Source organism: Podarcis liolepis (genome assembly GCF_965112155.1).
Source record: "Podarcis liolepis genome assembly, chromosome: 1".
Taxonomy (NCBI): domain Eukaryota; kingdom Metazoa; phylum Chordata; class Lepidosauria; order Squamata; family Lacertidae; genus Podarcis; species Podarcis liolepis.
The window spans coordinates 112,570,666-112,589,009 of NC_139554.1; the positions used below are offsets into that span (position 1 = coordinate 112,570,666).

The 18,344-nt window shown below is 45.4% G+C and overlaps 1 protein-coding gene across 6 annotated transcripts in view; it reads right to left on the reverse strand.

Annotated features, from left to right (window-relative positions):
* ITPRID2 (ITPR interacting domain containing 2) overlaps positions 1-18,344 on the reverse strand; it is a 67,741-nt gene that overhangs the window by 31,488 nt on the left and 17,909 nt on the right. For 5 of the 6 annotated variants that reach the window (XM_083495888.1, XM_083495885.1, XM_083495887.1 and 2 more), the window contains 6 exons: positions 10,729-10,778; positions 9,715-9,771; positions 8,627-8,666; positions 7,570-7,668; positions 5,278-5,486; positions 3,082-3,761 (listed from right to left, as the gene is read on the reverse strand). In XM_083495888.1, the coding sequence (XP_083352014.1) occupies positions 3,082-3,761; positions 5,278-5,486; positions 7,570-7,668; positions 8,627-8,666; positions 9,715-9,771; positions 10,729-10,778 (1,135 nt within the window). Of the gene's footprint in view, positions 1-3,081; positions 3,762-5,277; positions 5,487-7,569; positions 7,669-8,626; positions 8,667-9,714; positions 9,772-10,170; positions 10,276-10,728; positions 10,779-18,344 lie in introns of those variants that run through there. The other variant, XM_083495889.1, reaches the window with a different exon arrangement.

An 18,344-nucleotide genomic window follows, 5' to 3' on the forward strand; every position in this document is an offset into this window, starting at 1 on the left:
GGAATGCCTGACCATTAGGTTCAGTCATGACCAACTCTGGGGTTGTAGCGTTCATCTCACTTTATTGGCCGAGGGAGCCAGCATACAGCTTCTGGGTCATGTGGACGGCATGACTAAGCCACTTCTGGCAAACCAGAGCAGCGCACGGAAATGCCGTTTACCTTCCCGCCTATTTATCTACTTGCACTTTGACGTGCTTTCAAACTGCTAGGTTGGCAGGAGCAGGGACCGAACCACGGGAGCTCACCCCGTTGCGGGGATTCGAACCGCTGACCTTCTGATCGGCATTTCCTAGGCTCTGTGGTTTAACCCACAGCGCCACCCGCGTCCCATGTTTCCTTAATAGGATAATAATAATAGCATAATAGTAATGTCTGAAGAAGGCTTATGAAAGTGCAATAGTGACCTATGCAAATACTGCTCTGAGCAGAGCTTCATGCAGAGCTGCACCAGGCAGCCTCTTCCAAGCAGTTATTCTGAGGAACTGTGCACAGAGGCAGCAGAACTGGCTGCCCCTAACAGAGGCTTCCTTGGAACAAGACACAAACCTCTTCTAGGAATGGGAGATTTGGGCTTGCAACAGCCTTTAATCATGTAATCTCACAGCGTAACAGGAACTCTCTTGTGGTTATACGGCAGCCTGGATGAGAACAGACTCCCCCAACCTGGCAGCCTCCCTCAAAAATGCCTTGAATGATAGCTCCAGTCATCTTCGGCAAGCATGGCCAGGGATGACTGGAGCTATAGTTCAAATCATCTGGAAAACACCAGGCTGGACTAGAATATCTAGACAGACGGACAAGGAATGCAGAAAGAGAAAGCTGCTGCACAAACGAGTCTCAAAATTCTACTCGTCTTCATAATTGACCACCACTTCTTTGCCAAGGTACACTGTTGCATAGGGCTGCCATAAGTCTGGGATTTCCCAGACATATCTGGGATATGTCCATCAAAAATAACGTCCGGGTGGAATTTTTGAAAAGCGGTAAAAACCCGGGCATATGGCAACCCATGCCAGAAGTGTCGATTTTTCAGCAAATCTCCTTAAAAATAGCAGAAAACTTTCAAATTTTTTGGAGATTTTGCAAACAAAAACAAAACCTCAACAACTTTGCCCCAAAAGGCTCAACAAACTTTTGTGTCCGGATTTTCACTTTTTGAAATATGCATTGCATTGCAAGCCAATAACCAGATCCAGCCACTTTTTCAACTTCACTGTGATCAGAGCCAAGTTCACAGTATGGCCCGGAGTCCTGCCACCCCATCTAATTAAAAACAACAGCAGAATTCTATATAAATCTCAGTGTGCATCAGAAGCAGCCATGGTGCTCCTGATCAGTGCCACCGGGGCTAATGGCAAAATGCTGGAATAGTCGGGAAAGGTGAGGCGCAACTAGAGCAAGTAGAGAGCAGAAAGCTCTCTGCGGACAGGCAAGACCCAGGTGAGTGAATTTAGTTCACCCTCAATATTAGAAGTCCTTCCACATTCCCAGAGCCTTGCAGTTTCAGCAGCCACACAAAGCAGTGCCTCTTTTTAAAGCCCCTCTTTACAAACAAAATGAAGGTTAGAAACCTCTTCGCAAAAACAAACTCATTCCTGAATCTTCTAAGGAAAGTCACTTGAAGAAGCTGAACATCCAAGATTTGCAACCCTGGAAGAAAGCCTCTCCGACTGTAGCTGCACTGAAAATTCCCAGGGATATAATATGCTACATATCATTGTCTAGCACTAGTATCAGAATTTACACTGTGTTAGTGACAGGTTTACTTCAATGACATTTTTTTTTAAAAAAAACCACCACAACACCACACATGCACACACGCAAAACAGCTTAATGCAGTTTCCTACAGAATCAAATACATATTGAAAAAGCTCATCTCACAAGCCTTTCTGCTACGGTCTGGCTTTTCGGAGGCGTTGCCTTGGTCTACTTGCTCCCGGTTGGGTACACTTAAGCTTCTTGTGTTCCCACCTTTCTATTTTTTCCTGGTGGCGTTTTTGGAGGGGGAAGGACCAGATCATTTGTCATCACCCGCCCTTGCCTGGACCCCAGGATCAAAGCCCCGCCAGCATTTGTACCCTGCAAACTTGCAACCGCCGCCCAGTCCACCCCTCTGCGCCTCCTTAGCCAATATCAATATGGGACATAGACTTGAGAGAATCGTGATTGGCTGAGAGGGCAGAGGCCAGGGCTCCCGAGGAAACATTGCCCTGACTCACTCCCACACTGGCTATCTTGACAGCAACAGACTTCCTAAAGGAGCCCCAGGATAGCACGGAAAAACCTGCAGGAATGTAAGCTTGCCATGCGATGCCTGATGAAAACATGCCAAAGCAATGCAGACCAGAAGGCCGCTGGGCACTCCCAGCACACACTCATTGTTTCATATGCATTTTTAGAAACACAAATAATTTTTTTAAAAGGGAATTGCCTCATTCCTGTTGGGAAAAGCTGGATTTCCCACTCCTGTGGACTTAAACACCTCTAACCAGAATGCAGATGTTTATTTAGCAAGAATTTGTCATCATTTCAGCTGTACTTAAGCTCGCTGGTGCTTCCTAGTAGTCACAATGGCTATATGCTACCTCTAGATCGAAGGAGCATATAAAACTGGGTAAGGCTGGGCGATATCCAGTTTTCAAGATTGTGAAGTATCACCAGCTAAACATTGCAGTATACTGATATATCACGATGTCTCAAAGAAGGATGGAGCTATGTGGAGGCATTGGCCGGCTTCACGGTTTTCCCCGCATCATGATTTTTGATGGCACCTGCTCTTGTGATTTGCTGCCCCCCTGCAGGAGGCAGGGGAGAGCCAAGTCGGCAGAGTTAACATGGGCTGCAGGAATCAAGAGAAACACTGGCTGGCTTTACGGTTTTTCCCACCCTGTGATTTTTGCACAGCACACACACACCCCCCACAATTCACGACACATTGCCAGGTCAAAAATTACGAAACCAATATCACGATATGGACTTCAATCCGGTTTTGGATGATATATTGATATTTCGCCCAGCCCTAGCATAGGGGGCCAAGAAGGACTTTGCACATACCCCAAACAAATGCCTTTCCACTTACCTCTTCCATCTCAAACGAGTCCTTCTGCTGCAACATGAGATTGGCAATGGATGGGTTGGCGATTGAAGTGCAGGGCTGTTTATCCAACACGGGAGCAGGAGTTATTTGCTGTTCGGCGTTAACTTCGAGCCCAGAACTGGCTGGTGCTAGCGCATCGCTCTCGATACTACTGGATGTTGTAGCCGCAGCTTTTTCATCTGAATGATCAACCGAGTCCTTGGTTTCAGGAGGCACAGTACCATCTCCTTGCTTTGCATTCATGCCAGAAGAAATTCCCGAAGCCTTGAGACCCTCAGCCGCAGTGGATTGGTTGCTTGGCGTCTCCTCTTTTACCGTAGCCAGCAGAGAAGCTTTGAAGTGTTTTGGAGTTTTGGGCTCATTTTTTGCCTCCGCTTCTTCAGCCCCACTTTCGGCTTTCCCCGTCTCGACTGGTGAGGCAGCAGGGCTGCCGGCCCCTTCACCTGCCTGCGGGCTCCCGTACAGATTGAGTTTAGACAAGGTCTTGATGAAACGACTGGCCGTGTTGCTCCGCGTCAGAGGAGGAGGGCTGGGTGCCTCTTTGCTGGAAGCGGTCGAATTCATGCTCCCAATTTTCTGCAGCGGAGTGCCAGAGACTTGGGAGTACAAGGAAGAGAATGCATTGGCCACCGTGGTGAGCACTTCAATTTGACGAAAGCGGCCTGGCAAAAGGACAAAAAAACAAAGAGATGACAAAGAGAACAATGGGAGGCATTGTAAGAGTCAATAATGAAGCTGCTTGGAACTTGCAAAGGTAAAAACAAACACATAGGCAAAGGCCCACCAGATTGCTAAACCTCAAATGTCTCTGTCAAAGAGTACCCACAGCCTTGGGCTTTTCCGAAATTCAATTTTTTAAAAAGCCAATCGTTTTATTTTATTTTTAAGAACAGCTGTTTGTTACTTCGTACTCCAAACTATTGCATTTCATTATTAAAATGTCATTTTGACTATTACATGAAAAAGGACACACACATACAAAATGTTACTGCCAATAGGCAAGTCTTTAAATCACTTGTGCCTTTCAAGTTACACAAACTATACATTTTGGTTGCATCTAGCAAAGTTCTGGTGAAATGTTTCAGGAGGAGAGAGAGGTCAGCGTCGGCCCCTTTCACCACCTTTGCCCACCCAGGTCCCTGCCCCCTTAACTCACATCCACCCCTCTCAAAGTGGTTTCATATCCTTTCCTCTGAATCCCACCATGCACCACCACCACCACCACCACAATAATAATAATAGTAATAATAATTTTATTATTTATGTGCGCCCATATTGCTGGGTAGCCCCAGCCACTCTGGGCGGTTCCCAAGAAAATATTAAAAACACAATAAAAAGTCAACCATTAAAAACTTCCCTGAACGGGAACAGCTTTCAGATGTCTTCTAAAAGTCAGATAGTTGTTTATTTCCTTGACATCTGATAGGAGCAAGTTCCACGGGGGGGGGGGGTGTGGTCACTACCAAGAAGGCCCTCTGTCTGGTTCCCTGTAGTGTCACGTCTCACAGTGATGGAACCGCCAGAAAACCCTCAGCGCTGGACCTCAGTGTCCAGGTTGGACCATGGGGGTGGAGATGCTCCTTCAGGTATGCAGGGCTGAGGCTGTTTAGGGCTTTAAAGGTCAACACCAGCACTTTGAATTGTGCTCAGAAACATACTGGAAGCCAGTGTAGATTCTCTGCTCTGTCATCTGTGGTCAATTGCCTTCAAGAAGGCACTATGTGTCTTCTTGGAATAGGGATGGGGACCCAGTGATGGCCTTCCAGATGTTATTGGGTTTCCAAGCTCTAGAGCATTCAGCATTTTGTTAGGGAAGTCCATTTAGGGTCCATCTGCACTATACATTTAATGTAGTACCACACCACTTTAAATAGCTGCAGCTTCCCCCCCCCAAAAAAAATCATCATCATCATGAGAACTGTAGTTCATTAAGGCCTCTGAGAGTTGTTATACCTCCCATTTCCCTCACAAAGAACAACTGCTAAACCACTAGAAGTTTTTTGGGGGAAGGCTCCTATCAACACTCTGTAGCCTGAACAAACTACAGCCCCTCTGATTTAAAGTGGTGTGATCCTGCTTTAAATGTGTACTGCAGGTGGGGCCCCAAACACTTGCTCCTGAGGCCGTCAACATGACACCAGCAATTTTGAAACCGTGCTCTTAATTTAGTATACATACTGGTCAATGCAAAATTCGGATTTTCCACTTCCATGCGCTGCAACTGGGCATTCAGAAACACTTTGATATCTATCCCCCTGGCAAAGGACGATGAATTGAAAAATCTCGATGGAATCTTAGAAGCAATATCTGGTTCATCACGGCCAAATCCAAGATTGTAGAGGACCTCTTCAGGATCTTCCTCGTACAGTTCCAGGAGTTCAGATACACTAGATGAAAACAAAAACACCCCATAATTGCTTTCCACCCTTTTTTTTCCTTGGACGTGATTCCTTCCTTTCGGACAAGTACAGTGGTACCTCGGTTTACAAACTTAATCCGTTCCCGAAGTGTGTTCTTAAACCCAAACTGTTCTTAAACTGAGATGTGCTTTCCCTAATGAGGCCTCCTGCCACCGGTGCCCTTCCACTGTTTGGATTCCGTTCTTAGACCGAAGTAAAGTTCTCAAACCAAGACACTGTTTCCAGTTTTGTGGAGTTTGTAAACCAAATCTTAAACCGGACTGTTCTTAAACCGAGGTACCACTATACAAGCAAGAACTACACCCTGGTTAAACTGAAGTCCTCTGATTAAAACAGATGTAGGCTACGGTTCTAAGCATTTCAAGGAGATAAATTTGTTTTCTGTGAGTCTGCAAGGTTTACTTCCAAGAACATGTGTTGAGGAATGAGGAACTGGACCTGTCTGAGACCACAACCCTCTTCAGGTGTTTCAATAGTGAGCGCAAAAAAGAAGAAGTTGGCATCGCCCTTCTGTACTTGTGGAGGCCGCCCACACATTTTGGAGCCCTGATTCTCCTGGGTTCTCTAAAGTGCACAGGGAGCCTTCACAAATGCAGGAGGCTTGGATTGGGTTGGAAGTTGGGTGGGAAGAGTGCCTGGGGGAAGGGACAGAACTAGCATGCTCATCTGCATTGCCCGCCCGTGTTTTCTGAAGTCTTCATTGAACTGGAGGTGGCATTCGATAGCCATCTCCGGCTTGCTGACTTGAGAGGAACTTCAAGATCAAAGCAAAACTTGCTTTCAAGGAAATGTGTCTAGGCTTGGTATGCAAATTTAATGCTTTAGTCCCCAGTACAGTGGTACCTTGGGTTACATACGCTTCAGGTTACAGACTCCGCTAACCCAGAAATAGTGCTTCAGGTTAAGAACTTTGCTTCAGGTTGAGAACAGAAATCGTGCTCCGGCGGCGCGGCAGCAGCAGGAGGCCCCATCAGGTTAAGAACAGTTTCAGGTTAAGAACAGACCTCTGGAGTGAATTAAGTACTCAATCTGAGGTAGCACTGTATACCATTTCAGAGTCTTGAGGGTTTTAAACATGCTTCTGAGACAAGTGCTATCTACCACCTCAAAAGCAAGTTTACAATGCAATCTTGGGCACATCTACTCAAAAGAATATCAGATCAAGGGAACCAATGCCCGGGGTGAGGGTTATGTGACTACAGTTTCAACTCCAAACAATTCAACTTAACTGGTTTATGCTATGGACAGCAGAAGTAGCCAAAGTACATAGCATTATGTAGTCTCCACTACAATAGATCTTGTAACTGGTTATGTAGTAGTTCTAGAGTGCGTGATGCTGTTCAAAACAATGCACATCTTTCTCTTTGGTTCTTAGAAAAAATCCTGTGGAAACACAGAGGTATAGCCAGCCTCATGTGTAGCATCTCATTCAGGTACAAATTGGGAGCTATTTTATCCTGTAAATGGGTGTGCAAGTGAAGGGGCCTAATCCAGCTTCCTGTCCCCATGTACTTTGCCCTCACCCCGCCTCTGACAGAGGGGGGGAAAGCGAGATTAAGATGTAAAATGGGGAGTCAATGAGAGGTTCAACTTTCATCATCTATTGATGTAAAAATCAGGTCTATTTGAAAAGAGCAGATACATGAACAACAAATATGGCTTCCCTTATCACATTTAGCATGTCCCACAGCTTATAAAACTCCAGGGAGGTGCTAGTTTGTGAACATACCTCAAAAAAGCAGAAAGCAGGCACTTAGGCCATCAACAGATAACACAGCTTGGTGATTTTTGTTGGCAGAATAGGGGGGAAAGAAGAAATTCCATTGAGCTATTAAAAGATTGACAGTGCCAGAGCCCAGCTCTGCGGAGACGTTATCTCGGGAGCCCAGATGCATTATGGGGAATTAAAAACGGGAAGCCACCCAGGTTCCAGCACTGAGAAGTGCAAGAGGCTGGGTTGACTATATAGCCAGCATTTTATAGACAGTGGGCCCAACCTAATGTCAGGTCTGTACCTACCCCCAGTCCCCGGGTTATCAATACTGCTTACCTTGAAACGGTTGCACTGCTTTTCCCCGAGCCAGTGGAATTCATACTTCTCCCCTTCTGATGAAACTGCAGTCTCTTGTCCTTTGCCAACATGCCGTTACTGACAACACAAATGAATCAGGCATTGAAAGAACAGCATAGCTTCCTTCCTCTTTCAAGAACACTCCAAAAATCCTATATTGTACCATTTCTCTTTTCTTAAGAATGCACGCCCTTCACTTAGAGCAGACAGCTGCAACGTTCGTACCTCAAGGATCAGAACTCCTCCAAAACAACAACAACAACAAACCTCACTCTCATCTCTGAGCTTCTGCTGTCTCCATTGTTGGAAGAAGACAAAACCACCCCTAAAGCTTTTGCACTGTTCAGGGACATTGCTGAATTCAACTTCTTTTCGAAAACAACAACAACATTGTATTTTGAAATACAGAACAAAAGGGGAAAAAGGAAGGGGGTGCATTGCCCTACAATATCACCCACTGAAACAAAAAAACCCGAATGACTAATTCGCTGTCTTCAGTATATTATGGGTAAGCTGGTAAGACAATAAGCATAAAATGACTTGTGGAAAACCTCACCAACTCCTGAAAGAGTCCGGATGTGTAAGTTAAGAAGGGGGAAAATGCTCATCTGTATTTTATGTGATCAAAACCTTCTTTATATTCAATATAGAAGTATTCTATGCTGCACTTATGTCTCCTTCCAGCTACTGAATTCAACTGACTGCTTCACATGATGAACGGAACGCCTCCAGTAAGTAATGTAATCATGGCACAAACCTCATCTTTAAACCAGACCTTAAAGAAACTCTGTGTTTTTATATTTGGCAGCAAGAGCCCTGTGCCTCTGCTAGGGTTTTTGAATTAAGATCACTGGATTTCAGTTTATTTTGCTTTAAATTCTGATATTTACTTAATTCAGATTTCAAAAACATTTCCCACAATAAAGGACCTCCTTCAGTAACAATCCATTAGATTTTTAAAATGTTTTACATAAATTGCCTGGTAGCTTATCCCCACGCCAGACATGACTCCCAAACCAGAAGTGTGAATATTCACCAGATTTCCATTTGCTCGCCGGTTTGATGCAGTTGATTAGCTAAAGGAGAAAGACAGGAAAAATAAATTGTTGGCACCAGACTATATGCAGTCACCCAAAGAACAATAGCCACTTGATAGGCAATGACAAATTCTGCTGTAGTTTTTTTCAGCATATATGCTATGAACACATCTTGTGTAACATCTGCAGTAGACTATACAAATCAGGTTAGAATCAGGAGCATGGCGGTTGCGCACGAGCTTTTTCCAAGACCTATTTAAGACTATGCTCCAATACCAATGTATAACAAAGAAAGTGAACTGGCAGAGCAAGGACATTTGTTTCATAATGGCTGCTATGAGATAGCAGCAGCAGCCCTTTATGTGCAAAATACAACTGAGCATGGGTACAAGAGAGCCCATAAACCTAGGAGATTCCTGGGCACAGTATATTGAGGATGACAGGTTGCCTTAAATTCAATTGTCAGTTCCTGCATGGTTCAGATCTGCTCTGCATAACTCTCAACCTCCACAATAGCAAAAGCTTCCATTAGTCCGCTTAACACATGACACCTGCAGAGCCACTGGATCTTGGGTACAAAATGTCAGCTGTGGGAAGCAGCTGCCATCCCTGCCTATGGTACAGCTATTCTTCTTCCCATCACCCTCCTGTGACAGCATCCAATCAAACATAATTTTGTGTAATCATTTGCACAGGTGCACACACAAAATCTGCAAAAAAACCCACAAGCAACCAACCCCAAACCCTAGACTTAACCAATGTCAATAATGAGATGAACATACGTATCTGATTTTTGAGTTCAGAGACCGATCTGTAGCTATACCAACAGATCTTTAAAAGGACTTTTCATGTTTTTCCAATCATCCTCTTTCTCTCTATTTGTCAACCAATGTAGCCCATGTAGTTAGGGATGAAGAATCTATCGACTTGAGATGTCCTTGGACTTTGACTCGAAGCAATCTCAATGCTCACATGTGAGTGCTGTAGTTCAGCAAATCTTGCACTACACATGGTTTTGCTTTTAACAAGCTGCTTGATTTTGATTTGGGGAGCAGGGAACAAGCATGCATTTTAACACCACACCTACCTTCGGCTCCCAGGGATAAATCATCTTCAAAGCTTCCTCCATTTCTCACCAGCATGCCTGAAAAGATGCCAATTTGAAGTGATCAACATCTAGCGTTGTGGTTTCCCCTTCCAGTTATCTGGATTGCCCACTTAAAACCAAAGCACCAAATGACAGCCATGCATATAAAATCCTTGTTCTTGAAAGCCAAATTTGAGCTCTCCAAGCTCAAATCTGGGGACCAGACCAGTGCTCTGCAGTCTCAGTCTCCTTCAAGGTGAGATATGTTGTTGTTTTCAATGCAGAGAGCAGGTCTTACAACAGACACAAAAGATGCATTAAGGTAACTTCCATAGAGCTCCATGCCCAAGCTAAAGAAAATGGCCATTTCAGAGCCATGAGTACCACACACCTTTGGTTACAGCTGCACCGCATATAACACAGAATGCATCTTAAGCAAGCCTGCAGGTCTCTTACCAAGGAGTCTCAAGCCAAGGAAACGTCCTGGATCAAACATTCCCTGTCTCCCTTGCGCATTGAAAGAAAGGAGCAGCAACTACTGAAAGGGCTTCGGAGCTTCCCTGTCGCTACCTGCAGCGTCTTGTTGTACTTTGAACTTTTGCATTCTGGTTTGCGCAAGTGGTAACTTTTCAGGTGTGGCAAGTTCGGTCGGAGCAAGCCAACAGAGATTGTGCTGAAAGGGGTTGACCTACTTCTCAGTGTAATACTTAATATTCATTCTCTGCCTTTCTCTCTCTCTCTCTCTCTCTCTCTCTCTCTCTCTCTCTCTCTTTCCCTCTCTCTCACACAAACAGCACAGCTTATCTTTATCACAAGAGAAATATTGCTTAAGAGTTCCTTCAGTTAAAAAAAAAATTGCAGCTCCATTTGTCTCCTCTGCTTTCAGGCTTGCAGAAGCCCGCTCAACAACTTCTAACACTGTCAGCTCAAACCTACATTTGAATTAGGATTTTTTTTTTGTCTAACAAACAAGCAGGAAAACAGAAATGCACTTAAAAGGCCTCGGATCCTTACCCTTTAGAACTGTGTTGCTCTGCTCATCCAGGGAGGCTCCCAATGGCGTTCTGAAACCACAGAAGAGATTAAAACATGCATGGCTGTCTTTTAAAAGTTGCTTCTTCATGTCCTTCCTTAAAGCCACACTTCTTTCACATCCGTCCCCTCCTCTTCCCGAAAATGTGCGCTCACACACACACACACACACACACACACACAAACTTGCAAAGCAAGCTTTGAGGAAACCAGCCCCTAACCAGGCACCAGTTTGTGAAAAGGCTGTTTAATCAAATTGATACAGCTGCCAACTTAACAGACTGCTCCGATGCAGGAAGTAAGCTCTGTGGGACTTTATTCCCAAATGACTGAGCATAAGATTGTCCGTGCTGCCGTAAGTGTACATGAACATTAACGTGATTAATTAGTCTGTCAAAAGAAAAAGGAAAAAAAAACTTTCTTTATTATCATCTTTAGCATTAATGCGTGAGTAAAGGAGACAGACCTACAGCACTATACTTAATTGAAATTCATTCTGCACTTTAAACATTTCTCATCCATATAGCCAATGCTAAAAGTATGGGCATAATAGCCCCCTCCTCTCCCACAAACATACATACATTTCTGCTTGGCTAAAAGCAGAGTACGATCTATGATTGTTTCAGACACTCTCTTCTTTTTATCTTCTCTCAGCCCAATTTAGGCTGCAATCTGAAACCACTTTAGCGCGAGTTTAAAGTCCCACTGATCTTTGTGGGATGGGCTGCCAAGGAAATACTTACAGTATTTCACAGTATCATTACATGCTGTTAGTAGAGCTTCCAGCTGCCTGCCAAAAGGTTATGCCAGGACTTCTTTAAAAACTCAAAAGCAACGCAGCCAGCTGTAGGCACCCAGGATCTCACACTCTGCTGCTCCAACTGCCCTGCTGTAGCACACAATTTTTTACTTTTGACCCACAAAAGGTAGGGCAGGTGAGAAAATGCAACAGCTGCACCCTCATCCTTTTGCCTTTGGAACTTTTAAAGGGGCAGGTACAATTTCAGGGTCGGGTTATTAGCACCAACCTCTGACCATTTGGGGCTTTCACAGCTGGAGTACTAGCCAGCTTCTTTCTCTGCAAAACCCCACCAGCACCACCTCTGATAAATCTTGGAACGCTTGTATATCAAAGGGTGAAGGTTCAGAGGAAGGAGGAAGACTTTCCTCTGCTAAACATTTTCAAGTGATGGCCTTTCAAAAGCTTGGGTTTAAACAACTGTGCTTATTGTTTACACCACGGGCTTTTAATGGCCCTTTTAAAATTCTTCTCCTCTGCTTCAGGCCACTTCTGAGCATCTTGCTGTGCTCCCAGATCCTTTCGAGGCTGTTGCCAACGATACACACATCAGCTGCTAGCACAAAGCAGTAAATGAACAGCAAGGCTGGCGCTACAAGAGCTAACCCTTCACCTCTATAGCCGATTAACAGCTACCAGTGAAACAGCTTCGTCAAGGCAGCCCCGCCACTTGCATTTTCTACATACAAGACGTCATGACAATTTAGCCCACTACAGCGATAGCCTGGGAGGGGAAGAGAGATGCTTGTGTTTGAACATAGGGCAACAGATCTGCACAATGTATGAAGCCCTTTAGGGTGCAACTGAAGAGCAAACTGGGACAGTTGGAAAGAAACTATTTTGCGGCAGCAAGACCTCCTGAGTTGGCCGAGTCTGTTTGGAAGTGTACGATAATGCTAAACAGGAAGCTTGGGTTCTGGACGGAGGCCGCAGATATCTTGCATGCATTCAAAAGAATTTGTCAGGCAGGCACAGGAAAGACAGAACAGAGAAAAAGACTTCCTTTGCAGTTGGGTTAAGCAAGTGCTTTGGGGTGGCGATTGCAAAATGGAAACACAGCTAAAAATGAAAACTAAAATAAGGATCTTCGACACTACAATCCTCAACATCTCCTATACCATATTTATCTGCCATGCAGAGATCTTGTTCGATGTTGTTGTGCTGGCACAACAGGTGTTATACTGGAGGAGGGGCAGAAGGCAGACCAGGGTCTCCTAGTAGATTTCTAAAGGATTTGCAGTAGGTTGTCATGGATTTCTGACTCCCAACTGTCTAACAATAGCAGCAGCAAAAAGGCAGACCTCTCTCTATCCTGAATTAGGCTGCTGAAACAAAGTATTGGGGAGTGAGGAGGAACCCAGAATGGATCTTTATCCTAGGCTAGAGGTACCCTGCCTTTAATTCTCAGTGTTTGTCCACAGTCACTATTCTGCACTGAGGTCTGGTTCCAGTAAAAAGAAAAAAAAAATAGATCCCATAAGCCTAAAGTTTGCCCATCCCTAATATACACTAACTAGCAGACACAGGCAGTAAGAGCAAAACCATGAGCTTCTGTTGACAGGGACGTTTCTCACTAGCTTTTCAGAATGCTAGAGGTCTCTCCAGCTACCATATCTGTGGAGCTTTGACAATACACAATGCCTAAATGTCACAGTTTCCCATCCATAAAATGGGGACAGCCACAATGCACCATTTAGGTTTCATGGAAACAAATTAGAAACCAAAAACCTTGAAGCCTTTGGCTCATGAGAATAGCTATACAAAATATTGCTCTGTTCTAAAAAGCAAACCAACCAAGGTTGTGCGAAAAGAAAATCCCTGTCTAGCCAGCTTATCAACTTATTCTAGCCGTTTTAGCACCTCTTTGCTTTCCTTGAAGCTCCATCTTCCAAACAGCCTTGCAAATACCCTAGCCCTCAAGGGAATGCATACCAAAGCAACTTACTTGTGGCATATGAACCATCTGGGGGAGAAGATAAAGAGTGAATATGAACCTTGTGGAGGTGGTATGGGGGAGAGAGAGAGAGAGGACACCCATCTCCATTCCATTTGCAATCTTCATTTGCACTCTATAGCTGCCACAGGGGAAGAGTGCAACTACCGTATTTTTCGCTCTATAAGACGCACCCGACCATAAGACACACCTAGTTTTTAGAGGAGGAAAACAAGAAAGCAATGCAAAGCCTCTTGAGCGAAGAGGCAGGAGCACTCCCACTGTGCTCAAGAGGCTTTGCGTGGCTATCCTGGAAGCCAGAAGAGCAAGAGGGATCGCTGCGCACTGATCCCTCTTGCTCTTCTGGCTTCGGGGATAGCTACGCAGCCTCTTCAGGGCAGTGGGATGAAGGCTCCCTGCTGCCCTGAAGAGGCTGTGTGCAGCTAAGCCAGAAGCTAGAACAGCGAGAGGGAGCACTGTGCAGCAATCCCTCTTGCTCTTCTGGCTTCAGCGATAGCTGCGCAGCCTGCATTCGCTCCATAAGATGCACACACATTTCCCCTTACTTTTTAGGAGGGGGAAAGTGCGTCTTATAGAGCGAAAAATACAGTGCTTGCATGGTGAACAGCTGAACAGCTACAAGGCAGGCAAAGGTAACCAAGTCCTCCTTTCATCATCACCACATCTCCACTGCAGGGAGACATGAACATTTCTAGCTGTTGAACAGCTCCAAAAAGGAGAGCCCACCACGACCACCAGCCTCTTCAAGCCCTTCTATTTCAGAAAGCTCTAGAAAGGGGTGTGCCCCAGGGCGTCTGTTTTTAAATGAAAGAAAGCATCAAACTCAGGAGGGTCACCCAAGCAATACATCAACGCAGCACATTTCCAGAAAGCTAACTCATCTACCAGGCTCCAGTTAAGACGTCAAAGCTGTTCTCTCTTCTCAGGCATTTTGCAAACTCCCTATCAATCAAACCAAAAGGTGCTTTCTTCTCCCCCACCAATGAATGAATATTCACCTTACAGCGTGATGTTTACCCCAAAGTAGGTATTGCCCTGTTTTTGTGGCCAACCACAAGTGACTGGGGAAAAACTAGCCCCTGGGATCTGTGGGCACACACAAACAAGGAAATCCTCTACCCTAAGCTTAAGCTGATTCTTATTGTCTGAACTTGAGTGTGTGTGCTGTTTATTTTTAAAAGAATTAGTCTTTCCCTGCTGGCTAAATACTGCCCGCTTACATTTCAGGGGCGACGTTTTTGCACAACATCCCAGAAAAGAAGTTCCTTGTTAAAACCACCAGCCTTTTCCCAATTTTCTGGAAAGATGACTTTTCAAACTGTTGGCTGTCTACAACAGCAGTACATATTTAGGAAACAAGAACAAAAAAAGGGGTGTGTGTGCCCAGCCCAGATATCAATACAAGGAAGAACATTGTAAACGTATTTATTTATTTATTTTAAAAAAGAGGCCCAATTTTCTCAGATTTCCCACAGAAAAACAGCAGTGTAATTCCCAAACTAACCTCCTGGTGGAAGGAGTGAGGAATCTGGTACCCTCTCATCACCGCTGACTATTGGCCATGCTGGCTGAATTATCTGAATGGCCACAGGTTGCTCACACCTGCATTACGGAGTCACTGGCTCCCATTCACTTCACACAGCATTATTTTACTAGAAAAAGAGGTGACAGAACTCCCCGTGAACACCCCACCCCCGTGTTCTCTTATAATGGCAATGGCATCCACCTGAGAGGTGCTGTAACCGGGTTCTGGCAAGTTCCGGCTGAAAAAAGGCCCTGACTTCACCAATACCTACTTGAACAAGAGCACCACAGTTGATGCAAAACAGAAAACTTGCGTTTTGGAAAACAAAGACACCCATGCAAACCGTAGAACAATTCACAGATTTGTTTGTTGGGATAAGCTTTCTTTAAATAAGCGAACACCCCCACCTTCTCTTTACCTCAGCAGCCAAAGACAAGCAGAGCAAACCCATTAAGACTGTCCATCTTTTGGCGCAGTTGTAGCTTCAAACGACAAGGATGTAACTAGGATGGGCAGCATTTGGTGGGAAAGGCAAGGTGCAAATTTCAGAAATCAACTGGATGATTTAAGGCAATGCTACGTTTGTTTACTTGGAAGCATGTCAACGTTAGAAACTCAGATATAGAAGCTAGGCGCCAAATGGCTCCTTAAACCATGGTTACAGTCGCCAAAACAGAATTCCTAGTTGCTATTTTTGGGCCAGACGGCTCAAAAGTTGTATTTTAGCATGTGAGTTTTTGGTTCCTGAAATTCATTCTGATTGTGCAGATAAAATATAATGGATAGAATTCTACAGGATGTGTTCAGTGGCGAAGCTGCACGCTCCGCTACTGCGAGAAGAGAGCAGGCGGGGGCGTGGCTGGTGCCCCCGGGGGCATGGTGCACATCCTGGGGGCGTGGCGTGCCGCCCACAGGGGCATGGCACGTATCCCAGGGGCATGGTATGCCACCCGTGAGGGCATGGTGTGCGTTCTAGGGGTGTGACATGCTGCCTGTGGGAGCATGGTGCCCGGCACATGGGGGGTGCGCAGCGCATGTCCGGGGGGGCTGCCGCGATGGCACCCTACCGGAATAGTGGTGCCGGGGGCAGTCTGCTCCCTCCGCACACCCGTTCCTCTGCCAGTAGATGTGTTGCTAGAGTGTTAAGGCAATCAAGATCCAAGGATCCCCAGACATGCACCTCCAGATGGTGGAGACGTCAGGCACCATTCTGGAGCCCAGGCATCTTCACCTAGGTTGTAACTGGCCGATAAAGGTAAAGGGACCCCTGACCACTAGGTCCAGTTGTGACTGACTCTGGGCTTGCGGCGCTTATCTTGCTTTACTGGCCGAGGGAGCCGGCATACAGCTTCTGGGTCATGTGGCCAGCATGACTAAGCCGCTTCTGGCGAACCAGAGCAGCGCATGGAAACGCTGTTTACCTTCCCGCCGGAGCGGTTCCTATTTATCTACTTGGACTTTTGACGTGCTTTCGAACTGCAAAGTTGGCAGGAGCAGGGACCGAGCAACGGGAGCTCACCCCGTTGCAGGGATTCGAACCGCCGACCTTCTGATCGGCAAGTCCTAGGCTCTGTGGTTTAACCAATAGCCAGGTGCAAAATACACCTGGTAAATTTTGAATGCTGTGCATGCCCCCTGGGACTTACACCTAAGCAAGTGGACACATGACAGCCACCTTAACCGTGCTTCAAATTCCAAGGGAATAAATGAGATTTAAGAATGCTAAATTTCAGCGGGTTGGACCCCCTCAACCTTGTAAACACACAATTGTCTTCATTTAGCTAAACTAACAGCTCAGTCCTATATAGCGTTACATTATACAAGCCAATTGACACCAGGAGGTTGACACGTAGCTAACTCTGCACAAGAGCACACCGTACTATTTTTTTAAAACTGGACATTAGCAGTAGTGACACACCACAGATGGGCTGTTGCAATACTAAAATGCATTTACATTTAAAATGCATTTACATTTACCACAACACTGGAGTCCCAGTCCTAAAATGCTCAAATCAGTTATCTCTGGGTTCCTACATCCATCTGAGGATCTTTAGCGCAAAGTCCTAAAACAGATAGAAGTTACTTTAAAAGTTAAAACTCGTCCAGTCATGATCAACATTTCTCAAGAGGAAAAAGATTTAGACTAGGGAATCCCGCCCCCACCACAACCCAGAGTCATTCAGAAGACTTAAAATAAATGTTGAAACATGGCAAGATGTTAAATATAGAATTGCAAGTTCCACCCCACCATTTGCAGGCCCTTGCTCCACCACAGGCAAAAGTGTGTCAGGCAATGTTTTCCCTTCCCCTTGGCTCCTTTTGTGCTGAGGAATCTAAACATGTTGAACTTCTACCTGTCACGCAGCTGTTCAAAGAAGCCCACACAACTTGCAGCCCACCCAGGGTGTGTTGTGACTTGCCAAGTGCTCAGCAACTGCCTTTTTTCTTGTTTTTCTGCCGTCAGTCCAAAAAGCAGGAAAAACAGGTTTATCAAACCCCTGGAAGGCCAACACATAGATGATTACGTTGGCCTGAAAGGTCACGATTTGGGTAGGTAGGACGGAAGCCCAGCTCAAAACACAGAAACAAACAGTGAGAAGCCCTCTTTCAAAATATAAAGGCAAGAGTGGTTACAGTGACCAGATGCAAAAGAACAAGTCTCGCTGTCCATGTAAGAACTACGCAAGAGACATTTCAGGGTGCTTAGTCTTTCTCATCCCTGCATGGCAAGCTATGCTATCCTCCACAGGTATCTAGCCAGCCTACCAATATGTCTCCTGTAACAGGGCCTGGGGGAGGGCAGCCTAATCCTATGAGCATTTACTCAGAAGTTCCACTGGGTTCAAAGTGACCAACTGCCAAGCATGGGTGCACAGGGCAAACACTGCCTAGGCTATCTCACTACTATGCAGATCTCTCATGCCCTTTGCGCAATAAGACTCCATAGAATCATAGAATCATAGAGTTGGAAGACACCACAAGGGCCATCAAGTCCAACCCCCTGCCAAGCAGGAAACACCATCAGAGCACTCCTGACATATGGTTGTCAAGCCTCTGCTTAAAGACCTCCAAAGAAGGAGACTCCACCACACTCCTGGGCAGCAAATTCCACTGTCGAACAGCTCTTACTGTCAGGAAGTTCTTCCTAATGTTTAGGTGGAATCTTCTTTCTTGTAGTTTGGATCTATTGCTCCGTGTCCGCTTCTCTGGAGCAGCAGAAAACAACCTTTCTCCCTCCTCTATGTGACATCCTTTTATATATTTGAACATGGCTATCATATCACCCCTTAACCTCCTCTTCTCCAGGCTAAACAGCTCCC